The sequence below is a fragment of the Agelaius tricolor genome, unplaced genomic scaffold (assembly GCF_023055355.1).
Source record: "Agelaius tricolor isolate 1412-34295 unplaced genomic scaffold, bAgeTri1.0.p SCAF_3, whole genome shotgun sequence".
NCBI lineage: Eukaryota > Metazoa > Chordata > Aves > Passeriformes > Icteridae > Agelaius > Agelaius tricolor.
The window spans coordinates 11,654,046-11,674,349 of NW_027269263.1; the positions used below are offsets into that span (position 1 = coordinate 11,654,046).

The window sequence follows — 20,304 nt, forward strand, 5'->3', positions numbered from 1 at the left end:
CCGCATGAAAGTTTTCTGCTATCTAAACCTTAACAATTACGTAAAAGCAAGAGCATATTAATCATCATCACTTTCACCCATTTATAATTATCAATTATTTCATTTTCAACAACCTTTCATGGTTTCATGAAAGAAGCTAAAACATATTCAGTTAAATTGAGTACTTCATTTTCAGATCTGAACATCAAATATTATCAAACAAAGGAACATATCCCATAACAAGAGTTATGGGGGGCACCCTTATATCTCGAAATAAGAGTGATATTTCATTCTCAGAACTCAAAGTCTACAGGTTTAAAGCAGTGGAAATCACAGGCTGATATCAGGGAAAAATATCCAATACCAGCTTATTTTTATCTAAGGCTGTTTTTAAACCAAAAACAGATATTATTCCATCTACACACAGAGTCCACACATTTCCATATTTAGTCAGACAGAAGAAAAAAAAAAAGATAACTTGTGAAAATGCAGCAAAACTTTCAGGTTAGGGCAAAATTTTTAATAACAGGAGATTGAGGTTTTTCACATTTATTCTGTTCTTGCCACCAAAGAGTCCAAAACAAAATCACAAAAGGAAAAATAAATTATAAAGAATACAATAAAAGAGAAAAAGGTGAGTCCACAATAAAGAGAGCTGCCTACTAAGATCTCATTAAATAAAAAGAAAACAAGTGAACACTCTTGAATATGTGATTTTGTAAAAGTGAATCACTGAATTAAGTTCTTTTTGTCTCCCTGAAGGGTCTTTAATCAAATAATGGCCAAAAAATTTATGGGAGCAGCGGGAAAGATATTTAAATTCTCACATGAAATATTCCAGAAGCAGAACAGAACGTCAACTCAGAAACAATTTTGATAACTGGATAATGAGCAGCAACATAAAATCACCAAGGTTTCTGAGATAAACAGAAAACACAACTGTGCTGGCAAACCTTCCTGCTGTTGAAGAGAAGTTGATTAAGTGGGAGAGACTTATTTAAATACTTACAAGTTCTTCATTCTGGTAAGAGAACAAGACAGTGCTAAGATATTGGAGAAGAGAGCTCCTATTTTTCTGGTCCACCAAAGCCTGATGCACAAAGAGGAGCTCAGTGGTTTCCAAGGAGAAGAGCTGGGGAGCTCTGCTGCAGTCAAGGTCACTGTGGACCTCAGAGGCCAGCACAGGGCTCAGCAATGCTGCCAGAATTGTGTTTGGAAAGCAAATTGAACAGCAGAACTGTAGACCCAGGAAAATGGGAGGCAGGGGAAAAAATGCTGGAGTAAGAACAAGAACATAAAGAAGGAATAGGTGGGAAGGAAGAGGTTACACATCTCCTGAAACAACACTGACATCCAATAGTGATGACAGTCCCCCTGCACATTTTCAGAGGGGCCAGGTGGAAACAGGGGTCATGGAGACCTCCAAGATTCTTTCACTGCAGAACAGAGACTGAGACACAAGCAAGTGGAAGAAGGGTCAGAAACAGGGCTTGCTTCAAACACTCCAGTGCTCTGGGCTACAGACTGATTCTCTTTGCTTAGTGTTTATTATTGCTTAACCTGTTTTGGCAGGAGCCCCTTAAGCTCTTTGCAGAGACTTCTTAATGGCTATCTAGATTCAATTGAACAGATCCCTTTGCAGCCCTTACTAAGAGAAGTGTTTGTTAAATTCATTTATAGCACTAAAAACTGAATTGTAGCAGACATGGCTACACCTCCAACAGCTACAGAGCACTAGGGAGTTACAGCACCGGCTCACAGACTGTCACTACAGATTTTTTCTCTCTTCTCCACACTTAATGGGGACTAAAGCTTTGACCTGACAAAACAACACAGATAACAGAATTGGAATCCTTAACTATCACCATTCCCGAAAGACCAAAAGAGGAGGACCTTAAAACATTTGTAATTCTAAAGAAATCCACCAAAATATCTAAAAATGCAATAGATATCTTAGTGGTGATACTTTGTGAGTCTCATCTAATGATTGAAGTAGTGATTCAAGCTTTAATTAAATTATGTGATACTGGTTCTTAGTGGACAAAGAACAGTTCTGAAACTCTGGGCTGTGTGATTTTGTCCTTAAAAAGAAAAGTTCTGCCTTAACTGTTTGGAAATCGTGAATTAGCATGATCTATGGCATTTGGGGTCAATAGCTAGCTAAGGTGTAATGTGTGAGGTGGGTCTCAAGTGGTTCCATTCCATTCCATATGGTTCATGGCCTATGAAAAGCCTTTAAAGTCTTTACTGGATAACAGTAAAGTAGATGCTAAAATGTTGCTTCCCAATTTTTGTTGTTATTATTGTTCATTTATTGCTTGGTTGGCTCCTTTTGCAAGACCCATTTGGCTTTCAACAAGGAAAATATTCACAGCCCTGATTTTTATCATAAACCACAATAAGCAATCAAAATGCACCACACAGTCAAGACTTAAAAAGTGACTCACAATAGTTGTTGTTCTAAAACAAAAGCAAATGCTTAGTAGTTGATAATGGCATAGAAACTCTGGGGTTGCTGCTCATTCTACAAATAGTGCAATAGCACGCAATAGAGGCAAAAGGAGTTAATTTATGATAAATCAATTAAGGGCCAAGTCAACATGCATAGCAGACAGTAACATTGTAGGCACTTTCATCCAGGACTAAGGAGCCTCTGCATTTACTGGGTGGATGAGGATGTGGACAGTACAAATCCCTGTGGGGCACAGGGATTACTGGATATGCCAGGAGAGAGGTGGGAGTGCAAACACATCAAAAGCACTACAAAACCACTTTCCATGCACACACACACTGTCCACTCCTGTGAATATGTGGATAAACCCACCCACGTGACTATGCCAAAAATAAGGAATAGTCTCAGATCATGAGCCAAGCCACAGCACTCAAGTGCCAGATATTTTTCTCCTGAGACGCCTGCTCTTCTGGCCACTTGCATCCATCTCCCAGCTCCCTTGTGCCCCCTGAATGATGAAAAAGGATTTTGTCCAGGCAGCTGTGGTGAGCAGCAGTGCAAGAACCCCAGGAAATGAGACGGGCAGACAGTGGCTTCATAATCTGAACCAGTACTGCAGAAAGTTTTTTGTTCCTAGCAACACTAACCAAAACCAAGGATCAGCAGGAGGAGGGTTGGGCAGATGCAGCAGTATGGCCAGCCTGGTGTTCTAATTAACTGCAAGATTAGGAGTGATTTCCTAAGTCCTCATGAAATTAGCTATGGAATTTGTAAGCAACAAACAAATCTTCCACCTATTAAGTCCCCATTATGCTGAATACCAAGAGCTAGTGAACTCCTTAATAGTATTGAGGACACAAATGAAGGAAGCCCAAACATACTTATATATATTATAAAATTCAATTAACTTACCTGTTTATTGTTATGAAAGGATTCAATTTGTGATCTTAATACCATGATTAACCCACTCAAATCCCAAACAAAACAGCCTTGAGACAGAACATTACAGTAGATGTGAATTCCAGGAAAACTCATTCTGATTCTGATACCTCAGGGGACTGGGGAGATCAGACATTGGACTGTAAATGTTTAATGTAACAAATAAAGGATCCTCACTACTTGAATATGTCATAAGAAAGCCATTTTCCTGAAGGGCATCCTGATATTAAGATATTAAGGATATGATATTAAGAATATGAAGGACCAAGCAAATACATGGTAGAGAATTATAAAATATTCAGACATTTATATTAAGAGGTTTGGCTTTCACAGTTTGGTTTTAATAAAACTGAGTTTGTACAAAAGGATTTTCTTACCACATAAATCTAAGCCATGTGTTTCTTCAGATCCCTTCTGCTTATTATACTGAGAAAACTCAGTTCTCCCTAGGTTCATTGGCTACTAGTTTTTTTAGCCCACTTGCAAAATCCTCACATATAAGGAGGTAAAGCACAGTGGAGGTTATCAGATTAAACCAGACCATGTTTGAAAAGGCAGTCATTCCCTCCAGTCTCTCAGTTATTTTTCCAATATCCTGCCAAAAGGGAAGAAGCTGCCCAAGTCAAAGGAGGAGAGAACCTGTGCCAAACACCACACAAAAAGGAACAGATTATAGAAAAAAAAATTGAAGAGCTGGGAATTGAAGCTGGCTGGGAATGGATATTGGGAGTGAGAGCTGACAGCAGAGATCTGGGTCAACAACAATTAAGTATTTAGGGTAGAGGAAAAGAGCAGAAACCTGTGCTGTGAGGTCTGCAGAGACAGACTAAGACAGGCAGGAAGAATGTGTGTGGGATGAGTTATCCAAACGGGACAACCAGGACTAAAAAAGTAAGAGGAAATCAAATCAGAAAAGCACTAAGGAAACATGCAAGTAGAATATGAACAGAAGAACCTCACAGAAAAGCCTACATGAGAAAGACAAACTACAGTGTGATTTCCTGGAAACATAATATTCTTGCTTCTCTCCACTTCTCTAAAGTAAATATAAATTTTTTTATACATTTATAAATTTTATATAGATACAAGTTTTATAAATATAAATGCCTATCTCTTCTGGTTTAAAGATGACAAACTTAACACATGACAATTTCCCACTAGCTCAAAAGACAGAAGACTGTACTGAATATGCCCTGTGAGGTACCAAGACAAGATAGATTTAGATTAGATATTCGGAAGAAATTCTCTACAGTGAGAGTGGCAAGACACTGGAATGGGTAGCCCAGATAAGTGGAAGATGTCCCCATTCCTGGGAGAGTTCAAGGTCAGGGACTTGGAGCAGCATGCTCTAGTGGAAGAGGTCCCTGCCCATGACAGTGGGTTGGAACTAGATGATTTTTAAAAATCCCTTCCCACTCAAATCATTCTATGATTCTATAACCCCATGATATGAAATTCCAATGGCTTGGGCTTACTCCTTCCCCCAGCCTCAGAGAATCGCAATTATTGCCAATATTGCCAATATTTAACTCACTACTGACTTACTGACTTCTAATCCTCCTGCTTTCACTTTGCTGGGAGGCTTTAAGCAATCCTTTCAACCCCTCCCAGTTTCAGATCTTATGAAATCACAGTGATGAAGAATTACCTAAATTAGCTAATGTGTGCGCAACATATATTGACAAAACCAAGTTGTTAGAGCAAGGCACTGACTTCTAAGCAAAATGAAAGTGGTTTTCTTTTATGGAACTTCTACTATGTGCTCAAAGAGATCTCCTGAAAAATAAATGCCCATTGGTGCATCCTTTACAGGACGAAAGAGAAGGTTTGTAGCTGCACAACCTGCCTCAACTAAATCCATCCAGCTCAAAATTGCTTCCCAATATAAGCACATTTCCTTCGTGGCTCATCAGGAAGTCTTCTGCTCCCTGCTGACTTTTATATTACATATTCAGGATATAAATACCAAGTCCTAAGTGTTGGCCCTTTCTTACTTAGCTAGCTGTTCAAAATCACATGAGCTCATCTCCAAATACCTTCACCTGTGATATCCCTGTTTTAAAGAGTCAGAATGCCTTTGACAGATCAAGGATTCTAAGTGCTTTTCTGTACATGTGAACATCACAGTGACTCACAAGCTTGTCACTCTGTGTATCCCCATGTATCTGATAAGAACTCCTAGGATGAGCCCAAAACCCTCAGGTAACCCACAGATATTAGAGGCACTCACATTATAGACATTTAGCTACAGATAATCAGGGAGACAAGAATTCAAGGTTAAGCTCCTATCATGTTACAGCATCATGCACACAGAGCAAGGAAGCTGCACAGAAAAGGCTTGTGAGGTTACAGACAGTCCAATGATTAAACACATGTAACTAAATTTTCTTTCAAAATTTCTCTTGAGTCTAGTGTGCCATTTTATTCTAGAGGACATAAGGAGCAGCTGGGTCTGTGTAAAAGAAAGTATGGGAAGCCCAGAGCTGACACAGGGCTGAGAGTTATTTCTGATACTGTCATCACTGAAATTGGGTATAATTCCTCCTTAATCTTAGTGGTACTGAGGAAGCTAAGATGATTCTCCATGGCTAGGGCACACACAACAAGGGCAGAAAGGGCTGACATACCCTATTAAAAACCCCACAACTGTTCAGTTACTGCTTATGGGGAGTTATTTCACTGATTTTTTTTATGCTGCAAATCTGAAATAGTGTTGCTAGGAAGAACTAAGAAGTACTGAAGATCACTAGGTCACTGTCTAGCTTATGTTTAGTTGGTTTGTTGCCTTTTTTAAAAACCAAATTAGTTTCCACATATGCCTCCATTGTCAGGAAATTTTTAGTTATATTGGAAAGGAGAAAATACAGTGTCACACTGAAAGATTTTGCTGTCTTAAAAATAACTCAATTGTTCACCCACAGTGCTGCTTTGGATCACACTTTACTGCTATAACAAGAAGCCAAAGAGAGTGCACACAAGACAAGCAGGCAGCTGAGGCAGAAATAAATTCTGTCTACCTAGAAACATAAGTCCACCTCACTTCTTGAGTGAGATAATCTTAGCTGTGGTCATTGTAATGTACAACTCTCATATTGGCCAGAGATGGTGAAGCTTGTGACTAAGGTGACAAGTGCTTAGGACATGAATAAGGAGGTGTTAGAAAAGACAACTACATTTGCAGTGAAGAATATTACAGCATAACTAAAACGCCAACATATATCCCTTTCTTAAAATGTTGCACCAAAGCATTCATCCCTCCTCACTGAAGGATCAATAAGCACCCTCTGTACCATCATTAATCATCCCCCACACAATACTGAGATGCTGACAGGAGAAAAGGAGGAGCAAGGGGAGGAAAGAAAGGGACAATTCAGAAAAAACATCTGGGTTAAATGCCAGCTGTATTGACAAGAAAAGTAGAAAACAACAGAAGGAGAATAAGCTGAGGACAGTCATGCCCTTCAAAGGCCAAAATTACATTCTTTAATTGTTCTGGAGGCTTTCAAAATGAAGTGTCTACCTCCAGCAGAGTAAAGATTAATCTTCATGGAACATTTTGTATAATGAGCTCCTCTATGTCAGGAAGACAATCTTAGGTGAAATAGTTGATAGATTCAAATCAGTATTACAAGTAAGCAAGGGAGATTAATGTATTCACTGCGAGTTAAAATGATCCAGATTATTACAGTGAGGTCAGAGCTTTCAAAACTGTATTATGGAGACATGTAACAGGCAAAAACCATAATAGGTTCTTTACTATTTTTCCTTCAGGGATAACTCCTTATTAACTGGCTTCCTTTTCCTGTTCAGATTGCTGTGAGATTCTGCTTTGTTCTCAAATTACTTAGGGAGGTCGAACTGTTTTTAATCCTTGTGGATGGAGAATGGATATTAAGTATAGCATTCTGGATTCAGTTGTAGGCATTCTGCCAAAGCCTGAACAAGTACAGAAACTTGGTCTCCTGCAAGCATCTAGTGAGACATCCATACACACAAGAGCTACAGTCCTGCTGAAGGAAACCAGCACCTCTCTTCAGTAACAACTGCAGTAAGAGAGGCATTTAAAGATATATAACCAGAGAAGCAGGCTTATGACCACCAGTGTATAGTGCAAGTTACATGCCCTCTCACAGGACATTACTACGACAAAGGTTAAGGTAAAATATCTTTTCTGGTCTCTTTTAGGGTAATGGGGATATTTGCTTTCTCATATTCTTACAGTAAGTAACAACAGTAATGAACAAGCATTACTGGGACAGTTAAGAGGACTGATAGGAAAAACAACTCTATGAAAAATATCTGGGGAGAATAGTCCAGTCCAGCTATGTTATATTATCATGGTGGACATGCATTGGCTTCAAAGATTCAAAAGGGTTTCATTACAAATGACCCACCAATGTCCAAAAGCAATCATTTTAAGTCTTGATGAACAAACACCTGTTTTTTGAATTACAACCTCTTAAGCACACTCCTACTCAGTGATCAAATCCAGGATGTTAGATCAGTTGCTGGCATTTTCTCATAATGTTATCATTGTGAATTTTGGCAGGTGACAAATAACATAAATACACACCTACCCCTGCAGTGACAATAGTGTAAGAAGTGGTATGTTTTGTGTCAGAACATGTAATGGCTCCTAAGGACAAAAAACATGCTAAATTCAGACACAGAAAATTTGCATCCATACTAAGGATGGATGAGAATAGCTCTCCTCAGATGGGCAACCCTCAAATAAGCCAAGTTGTTTCTGACAGTGTTGGGGAGTTGTGCATTCAGTGTTGCCTGAAATTACTCAATGTCAAACTCTCAATTTAAACTTAAAGCAAGTTCTGCTTCGGTGAGGAATAATCCTGATCCTGTTAAAATTCTTCTCTGTCCAGTGAAGGCTTTGATTGCTTTAAATATGACCAAAATCCACTAACTTCAGTTAAGGCTGTCAAGATTTAAGATATTTCAATTCTTTTGGTGCAAAGAGAGACAGTAAATTGAGAAGGGGTGGGACTGGAAGAGTGAAATGGAAACAGTTTAACTATCTTCCAACAATAAGATAAGCAAACCAATTAAAAGGATTGTCATCCTGTAATTACCAAAGCACTTTGTATTGCAGAGGGAACTGAAGCTCTGTTGCACAACAAACACTCATGCTTGTAATTTAATATGAATAATGAGCCAGATGCATAACAAGACTATTAAACTCTTATCACAAGCAGCCCTGTCCCTCATTGATTAATGACTCTGTGTGTCACCAAGGAAAGGAATTCCATTTTTAAGTTCAGATTGTCATCATCAACGTTGCCAAAGCAACCACTGTCTGCTTTTGACTTACCCCTAAACACAACAATTAAACGATTACATGAGGAAAAAAAAACAGCAATTATTCTCTGAAATGGAAAACTGAAGGCTGGTAAAGAATAAGGGCGTGGGGAACCCAGATTTGTTCCCCAAGATAAATGTACCTGTGCAAGAACCATGTTCCAGGTCAGTGCACATTCTCAATATCAAATATATCATGGTCTCCCACAGCGCTTGAAATCTGATGCTAATCATAAAATCTGGTACAGTTTCATATACTAGAAACCCAGCAGAACCAACAGAAAGACATGAATAAAAAATACTCTGTGTGCAAAACATTTATTTTACAGTAAATATAATAAGAAGAAACATATTTAAGTAAGAAAGCAGTGGAATATCTATACATGATCTCTAAAGATGCTATTTATATAGAGAGAGCACATTTGTACATATGCACATATAGATGAGCATAGTCTCAATATTACTCATCCAAAAGTGTGTGCTTGACCCTGTGTTTGGGGGGTTTTGTTGTTGTTTTTGGAGTAGGGGTTGTTTTGGTCAAAGTAAGATTTGTACAGAATGTTCTACCAAAAGCAGCCACAATCTGGCTTCTCCCAACTTACAAGCTTCCCGGAGCTTTTCCTTGTCGTAATGTAGCCCCTCGTATTCTTGTAAATTAATCCTGTTCACTCTGATCCTCAGGCGATCTGGGATGGAATGAGGACTGCAAGAAAACAAGAAAGCTTCTTAAACAAAGTGTTCCCTGGAAGAGCAAAGGAAAACAGGATATGAAGGGATTTCAATCTTCTCTGAAAGAAGAAAATGCGCAAGCCTCTTCAAAAGTGAGCCACATCCCCATAGGCCCATTCCTGCATTTAAAATTATGACTTTCTACTGCACAACAGCACCGACATTTCACCTTAAATAATAAACAAGATCAAGGATCCCGTTTGGTGTTTGTGTGACCTAAAACTGCAAAGGTTTTTTCTGAATTCTTATACCCCTATGTAGCTACCCTGCCCTTCTCCAGTTTGACTTTGTGCAGATTCTTAGAGCCCTACCACAGCCAGTAGATAGATCTGCTAACTTCAATTTCAAGACACAGAAAGATGCCTCTTGATAAGTACCTCAGGACAACCTCTGCCCATGAGAGCATCTACACCACATTACTGAAGGATCCTGATTCCAGCATCTCAGGTCTGAGAAACAGTCAACAAAGATGTGGCTAAGAACCAGATCTCGAAAGTTGTGAGTCTAATACTCAGAACCCAGGAGGACTTTTAAAAGCAAGTAGCAGTATGGCAAACTCACTTTTACAGAATTTAGTCTGATTTAGATACCTCAACTATTGATAATTTTGAAAGACTCAATAGGTCAGTATCTAGAAATTAGGTGTTCATGTACTTAACATGAAATAACCATATAAATATGGATAGAAATTTGTCCAGAAAAGCTTTCTTCTTCATTTCACACTAGTTTCTACCTTAATGTAACCTATTATTTGATTTTTTAAGTTTAGCTAGATTCTATGGAAATCAATTTAGCCACACTTGCATCTTCCACTTTTAAAGAAAGAGAGACAATCTGTGTATTATAACACACGTAGCAAATGTCTGTCCTATAGGAACTCAGCCCCAGGTCAGTTAAAAGTAGATTACTCATTCTGTGCTTTTACCAAAAGATTGTCTCTATTTTCTGTTTTCATCTTGTTACTACCAGTAATACTGACTAATATACTCTGCCTTTTCAAAGTCATAATGCTGTGTACTCTCATAAATATACGGTTTTGCTTCTTTCTTTGCCTCAGTTTTAAACTATTTGATTTATAGTATTTGCGCTGCTAGTGAAGGACAAGGAACATCTCACAAATGTTACCTGTGTTACCTCATTTCTAAACACCAGTTCAAATGTGAATTTTCTTCACTAATGTCATCAATTAATCAGTGGTAGACTTATGTTCTATTACATTGGGCCTCATTTCAAACTCATTATCACAATGAATAATCTGGCTCTCATGAAAGCAGGAGAGGCAAACAGGATGACCTCATGCCAACATCTGCCAAACCTTGGCTAATTGCCTCCCTTCCAACCTACCTGTTGGAATCCAAACACAGGATGGTGTTTGGACACCAAGGGGAGTGAAAGATAACACTGACTTCTGTAGATATGCTGACTCACTACCTAATGCCATGTAAGGAAGAAAAACAAATGTTATTTCTTAGCTTGAAGCCGACGGCAACCTACTGCATGTGCAGTATCACCTTCTGAGTCAAATTAGTCCTTTCACCTGAAAAGAAGTGAGAAAGGTCTTTTTCTTTGCTTGGAGCTGGAGGAAGAAAAGTATCTAAAATTAAGAAAATCTAGAATATAGTTTTTCTTCCAAGAACCACACATACACTCTCCAAAATTCTCTTTTAATTAGAACATATTTAAGAAAATATTCCCATGCTTTTGCAAAAAGTATCATTTTTGATATATAGGCACACTGTATATCTTACTTTGTTTCTGCAGGAGCAACAAGCACACCATCTAAAGTGTGATGTATTTTCTGAGGAGAAATAGGAGCAGGTCCAGTGTAGGAGGGCAATCAGCTGGCAAGTACCAGAGTTTGGTATTCTGTTCTGCCCTCCTCTCACTCCATTTTTATAAAGACAGACTAAAACCACTACATAAACAGGTTGTGTGCTAAAACATACAACTGGAGAGAAACAGAACTTGGGCTCTTGTCTGTTTGAAAAGTTTAGTTATCTTAGCAAGAAAAATGTAACCTTGGAAACAGTAGCTTTCTATAGAAAATAAGATATTACCAGAAATAACAATGCCAGGAGTTCCCTTCTACAGGGTAGAGATTTATACACTTAGCCAGGTCCAGTCACAAGTAGCATATTCATAACACAAGTAAATGTATATACACATTCCTAAACATGTGTGTGTATTGACACATGCACAAAAGAGACATTTATTCAGTAACTCAAGCTTGATGGTTTTGTTCATCAGTTCTTTGCAAACACCCTTTGTTCTCTTATAATAGTCATTGGCTGACACATTGTGTCACTAAATTTTATTACCTATTCAAAATAAATTTGATTCTACAACTCACTATTGGTATATTCATTTCTTGTGCTATCAGACTAGCAGCAATTGACACCAGGGTATATTGTCCTCATCAGTCAAACTAATTAACTCATTCATTCACAGAACTCTATCTAATGGAGCTGAGCAAAATACTTCCACCACCAACACTATTGCAGTCTTCATGGACACTGCATCATAATCCATATTCATAATCCATAATCAGTATATCCAGAAACCAGAAAGATAAAATACATAAGCATGTGCATGTAAAAGCAAATAACAGGGTGATGGATGTCACTGAACAGAAACATTAGTACAGTATTAATAGAAATAGATGTCTCTAAATACTGTGTAAAACAGCTTGCTTAACTGCAAGGAGAGGAAGAAAAGCTTTCCACATAAAGCAGCAATTTATAAATAAATTTGGGGAGATAACTGCACTGTAATTCAACCTAAATTACTTAAATTACTTACCTCTTAACAATTATTTTTTTACATGGTGTATTACATAGCCAACAAAAAGTACTTGAAAGTACAGATTAATGAAGTCCATTACCTCCTAAAGAATCTAATTAAGAACTCATTCCACAAACACATCAATCCACAGAACTAAATCCTAAATGTCATTTGCCTCATGAGGATGTAAATAAAGACTGAGGTCAAATAAAACATTCTGGTTTTTCATGTTTATTATTTATAATGATTTCATTTAAACACAAACCTAAATATGAATCTTGTCCAAGATCTTTCATCTAGAAAAACACACTCAGTTTTTGACGAAGCCATGAGTTCCTCACCCCTATTAATCATCCAGCAACAAGTGAGAGGATGCCAGACAGCTCACTTGGAGCACAGCTGGTTTTCCTAGGACACATGCTCCTGCCTCCAGTCACCAAGGGAAGAGCACAGGCAGAGCAAGCTTGGGTCCTGCCCAAGCCTGGCACTCCTGCACAGCAAACAGCTACACTTCTGCCACCAGCTTTATTCAGCTGGGGAGACAGACTTGTAAATTATAAATACCCCAATCCCTATTTCAATTATTTATGAACCCAGTGAACCATTTCTTACACTTCATGTCTCCACAGAGAAAGGAACGATAAAAATAAACAGTCCAACAAGTCTACAGAATCCAGTGACAAATTTCTGATAGATCTTCAAGAATACAGCCCACACCATCCTACACATAAATTTTAACATGATTCAGTAAACAGAAAAGGAAATCTACTTCCCCCCATACAAAAAATACTTGAGTAAAAAAAAATCAGTCTTTTAGGAGATGTTTGCAGTGACAATGAATGATTAATGGATTACCTGTCTCCTAGAGAGGAAATAAACATGAAAAATTAATTAAGTATTCTGGCATTTAGAACAATTGGAAAGAGGAAAGCTGTAGCCAAAAGAGAAAAATGAATTCACCTTACTTTCAAGATCACATTGATAGAGCTTGGAAATGATACATTAAAAATAAATTTCTGGCAGCATCTATCTACTTGAAACATAAGAACTGCCACAACAGAGCAGACTCATTCAGTCTCTTCTATGGAGGAATTTCAACACTTCACGAAAGTTCCCTGCTATTTTAAGGTGAAGCTCTTGCTAAACTCTTTACCTAAAAAAAAAACAAAACAAAAAACAAAAACAAAAAAAAAACAAACAAACAAACAAAAAACCAAACAAACAAAAAAAAAAAAAACCACACAAAACCCTTGAAATTATAAGCTCTACCACATATTTTTTCTTTTGTTTGGGAATCTGGCTAGATGAGCATCCATGTCATTGTGTGCTATGACATGGATGAGAAGCATTGGAAAGAAAAGATAAACCTAAGATAAACCTCACAGATGGGATAAGAATTTCATGACAGAACAAAATAGTATAATAATAATAAATATGGTAATAATAATAGTAATGATAAGCGGGGGGTAGAGAGAGTTACAAACACGAGAGAAAAAAGAGATGCATGATGCAACTACTCACAACTCAGCAAATCCCCAAACAGCACTCAGATCCCTCCCAGGTAACTCCTCCAGTTTACACACTGGACATGACCTTCTCTGGTGTGAAACATCACCTAGGCCAGTTTGTGTCACCTTACCTGGCCTCACTCTCTCCCAGCATTGAGTGCAGCTCCTCAGCAGCAGAGTGTGAGACACTGAAAATAGGGTTTACTTGGGATAAACACTAATTAGCAATAGCCAAAACATTATTCTTGCCATAAATCCAAAAAACAGTTCTGTACAGCTACTAGGGAGAAAATCAGCCATGTCACAGCTAAAACCAGGACATGAATGTTATCCCACATAAGCCACGTTAACCTGGCTAACCCTAGTGAGTTCTTTGACACTTTCTTATCTCACAATTTCTTCAGCAAACACACTTGGCTTTGTTGAGCTAGACCCACAGAGACACCTGAAGTACAGACACATTCTGAACTTCCCAGTAGAATCCTGGAACTTGCTTTTCTTCTCCTGCATGTTAACTGTGCTTCTCTCACACATTACCCTTCCAAGCACAACGGGTTGTCCATAAGTAATAATCCCTCTAAACAGAATTATAGAATTTTTTGGGGTTGAAGGGATTTTAAAGATCACTTTGTTCCAACTCCCCTGCCATGGGCAGGGACAGCTTTCACAAGACCAGATTGTTCAAAGCCCCATCCAACCTGGCCTTGAATACCTCCAGCCTCCAGGGATGGGGCACCCACAGCCTCTCTGGGCAACACATTCCAGCACCTCACCATAAAGAATTTCTTCCCAATATCTAATCCAAACCTACTCTCTTTCAGGTTGAAATGATTCCACTTGTCATCACATGCTCTTGTAAATGGTCCCTCTCCATGTTTCTTGTAGGCTCCCTTCAGGTACTGGAAGGCCACAATTAGGTTACCCCAAAGCTCCTGTTCTCCAGGTTGAACAATCCCAATTCTTTCAGCCTTTCCTCATAGGAGAGGTGCTCAATCCTTCTAATCACCCTGGGGGCCCCTCTGCTGAGCTCACTCCAACAGGTCAACATCCTTGCCATGGTGGGGACCCTGAAGCTGGATGCAGCACTACAGGTGAGGTCTACACGAGCAGAACAGAGGGGCAGAATCACCTCCCTGGACCTGCTGGCCACGCTGTTTCAGCTGCAGCCCAGTTTATGGTTGGCTTTCTGGACTGCCAGAGAACACAGGACAGCTTCACATTCAGAAACCCACATGTTAAACAGGAAAAACTGATAAGAAATGAGAAGACTCAATTCCCTATAAATCATGTTTCAGAAAAAAAGGAGAAGATATCTCCAAGCATTTTCATCCTTAACTCTGCCTTTGGAGAACAGTTCCCTTTCTATGACTTTCTCCCTTACACCTTGCCTCCTACTGTTCCTTATTAGACTCTCTTCTTAAAAACTAACCATATTCAGCCTGAGAAGGTTGATTTGGTTTGGCATTTGAATGTCTAAAAGCAAAAATACTATCTTCTATTACTCTTTTGTTATTCACACAGGTTTTATACGCATACTCTGCTGCAATCATTACCACAAACTCCATAAAGGAGTAGTATTTACCAATACAGTGATATTTGTATTTTCATTTATGCAGGTATTTTAATTGAAAAAAATAATTACAACCTACCCACAGTGTTTATTCCACTTGTAGAAGAGCTGTAGGGGCTACACAAGTAAATATCTTATTTTTCAATGGTAATTTTCAGCATCAACCACACAAGACAAATGTACTCTCACATATGCATCTTCTCATCTCAAAAGATCCAGCAGGAAAATGCAAGTTTTCACCTTCCTTTTAAAAGACCTTCAAAAATACAATGCTTGTATTTACTTGCACACCTTGTATAAGCATTTGCAATGGATCACACTACAGTTCTAGTGTCTCTGCAAAAAAAAGACCACATGAGCCTAATAAATTGGCTGCCCTAAACTCCCATGCATCTCCTGCTGCAGAAATCCTGACATTTATCTAAGACAGGCTATAATCCATCACCAGGTCTCAGTAGGATCTGCCCTGCTGTTCAGTACTAACTGGAACTCAGTCTTCTTCTATGTTGTTCAACAAAAAACACAAAGCAATATTTGAATCTCAAAGCCATCATAATCCAAATCATATTTCTGTGTTACCTCATGGGTTCCTATTTTAATTTGTCAGACACATTAACTGGCAGCCCCAGTGCAGCAGCATGCTTAATCTATTTTTACAGATTTTAAGATAGAGAACAACTTTGACTTTCAAATTAGTTTGGGGCTTGCACGTCTTTCTCTCCCTGCTTTATTCTGACAGCTGATATCAAATGGGACATTAAAATGAACTGCATCAAAACTTGGAGGTGATTTTCCAAGGGATATCCCTGAGCTTGGAAATAGTACTCATTCTCTTAGACACACAGTTCAATGTTCTGTGTAAGAAATAAGGGTTACCTCAAATTTTTCTAGAGGCTGATTCAGATGCTGAATTGATGAGGCAAGTTGGTTTCATTACTTTATGCTTGTTAGCAGAATACATCAAACTGGACCCACGGAAAAGGCATACCAAACTGAAAATCTTTCCTTTTTCCAAAATAACAATGAAGCACTTGGAGCTTTCTGAAATTTCACAGAATCACAGAATGGTTGAAGCTGAAAGAGACCTCTAGAGGTCATCAGGTGCAAATCCCTGGTCAAGTAGGAGCACCTAGAGCAGGCTATCCAGGACCATGTCCAGGCAGTGTTTGATTATGACTAAAGATGAAGATTCCACAAGCTCTCTTGGCAATCTGTGCCAGTGCTCTGTCAACCTTAGGATAAAAAGCATTTTTTTCTCGTGTTCAGTGGAAACTTGAAACAGAGGAATCCTGTGTTGGATTGAAAAGATCTCATCTCAATTCTTTCCAGGAATGATGCCTGGCATTAAACCTCAGATGTGCCTGTTGCCATGGATGTTTGAGGAGCTGGCTCGTGGCTGAACCTGGTCACCATCACCAGACATGTCCTGCTCACCTTACTTGGCTACTGTGGAACTGTGCCCATCAGTCATGCTGTCATCTGAGCTCCCTCTTCACATTTGTCACTGGATTTTACTGTCCCATCTCTCAGCTGAATGACACAGGTTAATAACAAAAGGCTGTGGAACTTTTAGAATAGAAAAAAGCCAGATACTCACACAGTGAAGGAATCAGGGGGAGCCGAGACTCTCCTCAGGTCAGCAGACTGCACTTTATGGATACTATAAGGCAGCAGGAAATGAGTGGCCAGGAGAAAAACAGCACACAGTGAGGACAGACAAGAAAAAAAGGTGAGAGAGAGAGAAGGAGTGCAAGAGAAGAAAGAAAGAGAAAGACACACAACATTTAAACAGAAACAAAAGGAATGTGTCACGTGAAAGTTGAATGAACGGCCATGCAGATCTCTGAGCTCACACTAGGAAGCCAAGAGCAACTGAAGACATGCAAATGGAGAAAATCACTGCTATGTGGCACACAGGAGCTTTCTAAAGACAAGTGAGGAGCAGTGAAAAGCTCAGCACATAACTATACAAGACAAGGGATCCCAGAATTTCTTCCACAGGCACTGAAAAATGTCAAAGCAACAGACTTTGGAAGCAGGTCCAGAAACACAAACAAACAACAGAGCTGAGATCCAGATGGATGGAATTGTCTCCAAGGGTTGACCAACTAATTACTGTTTAAGGAAAAAATACCCTTACTGGAGATTTTGTATCTACAATGACAAGTTGCTGTTTCCATTCCTCTTGCTCATACCTTAGGGAAACTTGCATTTTATTAATATTCAGCTTTAGTGTTTATATTCACCCTCAGTATTTATATTCAAATGGTTCCTTTATTTTTCTTGAATGCATCAAATATGTTTTATCTAAAAGCTCTTCCCTCTTCTTTCTCTTCCATTATGCAAGGTGCTCTCCCTCAAGCCAAACTAAAAGTCAGTGAGAGCAAAATACATTTTTCAATTCAGGAAGTGTTCATTAACTGAAACTTGCTGGGGAATATACTATGCAGGAGTTTCTAATCAGAAAATTATTCCTGGAAAAGCTGAACCACAGTTTCTCTTCTTATTCCCCATAATTTTTGGTATAGCTCTCAACAGCCACATTCTTGGCTCAGTCACAGAAAACCAAGCTGTGTTGTCTCTTTCACATGCTACTGTGATCAGTAGTGGAGAACAGGAATGAGAACTTAGCCAACAAGTGTTTCAAGGAGGAAAAAAAAAACCACAGAAAAAAAGATGATCAGGTCAAAAAAATACAGAAACAGTGTATATCTTCTTCAAGTTAAGTCTTTTTCTACTCACTCTCTTTTTATCTGGCAGTAATATCAAAGCTGACAATAATAACAACTCTGCATTTCTGTGACCAAGATAATTTTCTAATTACTTTCCTGGCAAGGAGCTCAAGAAGAGCTGTGTAGTAATTAAGGATAGCTCCAGACCCAGTGACTTATCTCACACATCTAACATTTAAATGATAGTCATTAAAAAACCCTTCATATATCATGTTTCGTCCAATACAAGGCTTTCTGCGAGATTCCAACAGAATAAGGAGTTATGTCCTAAAGAGCAAGCTAAGAAAAACAAATAAACATATTTAATTACAAGTTTCTGCACTTGTGCAATATTACCAATCAGCATCATATTGAATGAACTTCTTACAGTACTAATATTCTTCCTAGATTTTGACCTTTAACGAGTCATTTACTTTTTATTGCAGTAAGAGAAGATTCAAGTCCTCTCTCCTTCCTTTTTAACACCTCAGAGTGAAGCACATCCACAGATATATATAGAAATAGATGTAAATATCTACACACACAGTTTCTGATATGTGAAGCTGAGACTACAGTTCCTGACAGATCATTTGCATTTTCCCAAGACACAGATCTGCAGAAAAATACGTCAGCCAAATCAAAGGACTCTGACAGCAATTTAGTGTACCATGGCACATTTAAATCAAGCTAAACCACAAAGAATATCCCCTTGACAATTGGCATATACTACAAATCTCGATTTCCCTACCGCAGTTTAAATTCAGATCTAAAAATCCAAACCTAACCCATGCTAATTATCAGTTTGAAATACCATGATTTCTCTTTTTACATTTGCATTAGTCTCCTTCAGTGCAGAAAAAGATGTCCCAGGGCTGCCCTTGGCATTCACTGAAGATTGAGGAGTTGTGGTTGGGTGAAATTGGGCACTGCTGCCCATAGTTAAGAGTCTGCTATTCTCTGCTCAAGAAAGATGAGTATACCTCATGTATTTTCCAGGCAAAAAGAAACTGCACATTAGAGAAATGGGTTTCTACTGCAACTTTAAGAATTAGTCTCAGTAAGAGAACAGAGTGCTAAATTGAACAGGAACATGTTGAAAGTAACCAGCATGGCTTTGATTATATTAATAGGTTGACAGCCAGGGAATGACAAAAATTTCTTAAGGGCTGGAGTCAAACTTTGAAGTAAAGCAGGATCTTTCTCTAGATAGACAGCTGTAAGGGACACAACTTTTAAGATAGCTGAAGAGAAAAGGTGTGCCTAAGACCTTGTCCTTTTTTTTTCAGTTATATGAGTTAGTCTTTTGGAAGATATTACATCTCTTCACAGAACTTGAACTTCACAGAACTTCACTCACCATTCCAATTGCAACAGCAAAATTCCCCCACCCATTTCCCCAAAAATATTAAAGCCTCGGTGCACGTGTTTGAATTAAATGTGGATCCTTAATAACTTTAGGGCATTACGTCAGTATCTTTGAATAAGGGACAGACTGTTTTGCTTCACATTTGGAATATTTGATGAAAAACAGCAAAGTCCCTTGCAACACTCATTTTTAGCAGCAATAAAGACCTATACAAGGATTACAATAATAACCTCTACAAAATAATCTAAATTATTTTATTGGGTGGCCACTTTCATAGGTCAAAATTTGACTATTTAGGTTTCTTCTGGTTAAATTATATCTGCAGTGCTTGTAAAGAAAGTTTAATCATGAAAAAGAATGTTAGTCCTGTGTACTCCTCTTGACAAGCTACTAGTTTCCAATCTTAGCTTTTCTTTAGTCACATTTACAATACTCATTTCTCATTTGGGTTTCTATACTGGAGAAGGATTTCCTAAAAAGTACAAACAGTTCTTTCAGGACATTCAAATCTTTCTCTGTAGACTCTGCCAGGCAGCATGTGCTCACAGCAGAGACTGAAATATGTCCTGATTAGCTCTTGAGTGTGGCAATTTCTTACGGGGTCTTCAATGCAGCTTAAAAAGCAGATCAATAAAGCTGAGAAACTAAATCAAAAAAACTTCAAAGGCAAATGGCATACATATGCAGAACCATCAGAAGCCAAGGGGCAGACTGCCAAGCCTGCAGAAACCTCTCTAAATAAATAAATACATAACAGAAAGATAGAACACCATTCTAAAAGCAAGAGAGGGGAACTCAGAAGATAAAAAGAAAGTCAGGTAAGTATTTACAATAGAGTGAAAAGGGACTTCAGAAGATGTGATTTTTTTTTTTTAATTTATTTTTCAAATGTGCTGCAAGTCCAGTACATGCAAAATCCATGACAGAGTACGCTGCCCCACACGGGCCTCCTGCCT

At 38.5% G+C, this 20,304-nt stretch overlaps 1 protein-coding gene across 4 annotated transcripts in view; it reads right to left on the reverse strand.

Annotated features, from left to right (window-relative positions):
• The window catches only part of DGKI (diacylglycerol kinase iota), a 209,826-nt gene that overhangs the window by 65,738 nt on the left and 123,784 nt on the right, over nt 1-20,304 (reverse strand). For all 4 annotated transcript variants that reach the window (XM_071422458.1, XM_071422461.1, XM_071422459.1 and 1 more), the window contains one exon: nt 9,286-9,386. In XM_071422458.1, coding sequence (XP_071278559.1) covers nt 9,286-9,386 — 101 coding nt within the window. The remainder of the gene's footprint in view (nt 1-9,285; nt 9,387-20,304) is intronic.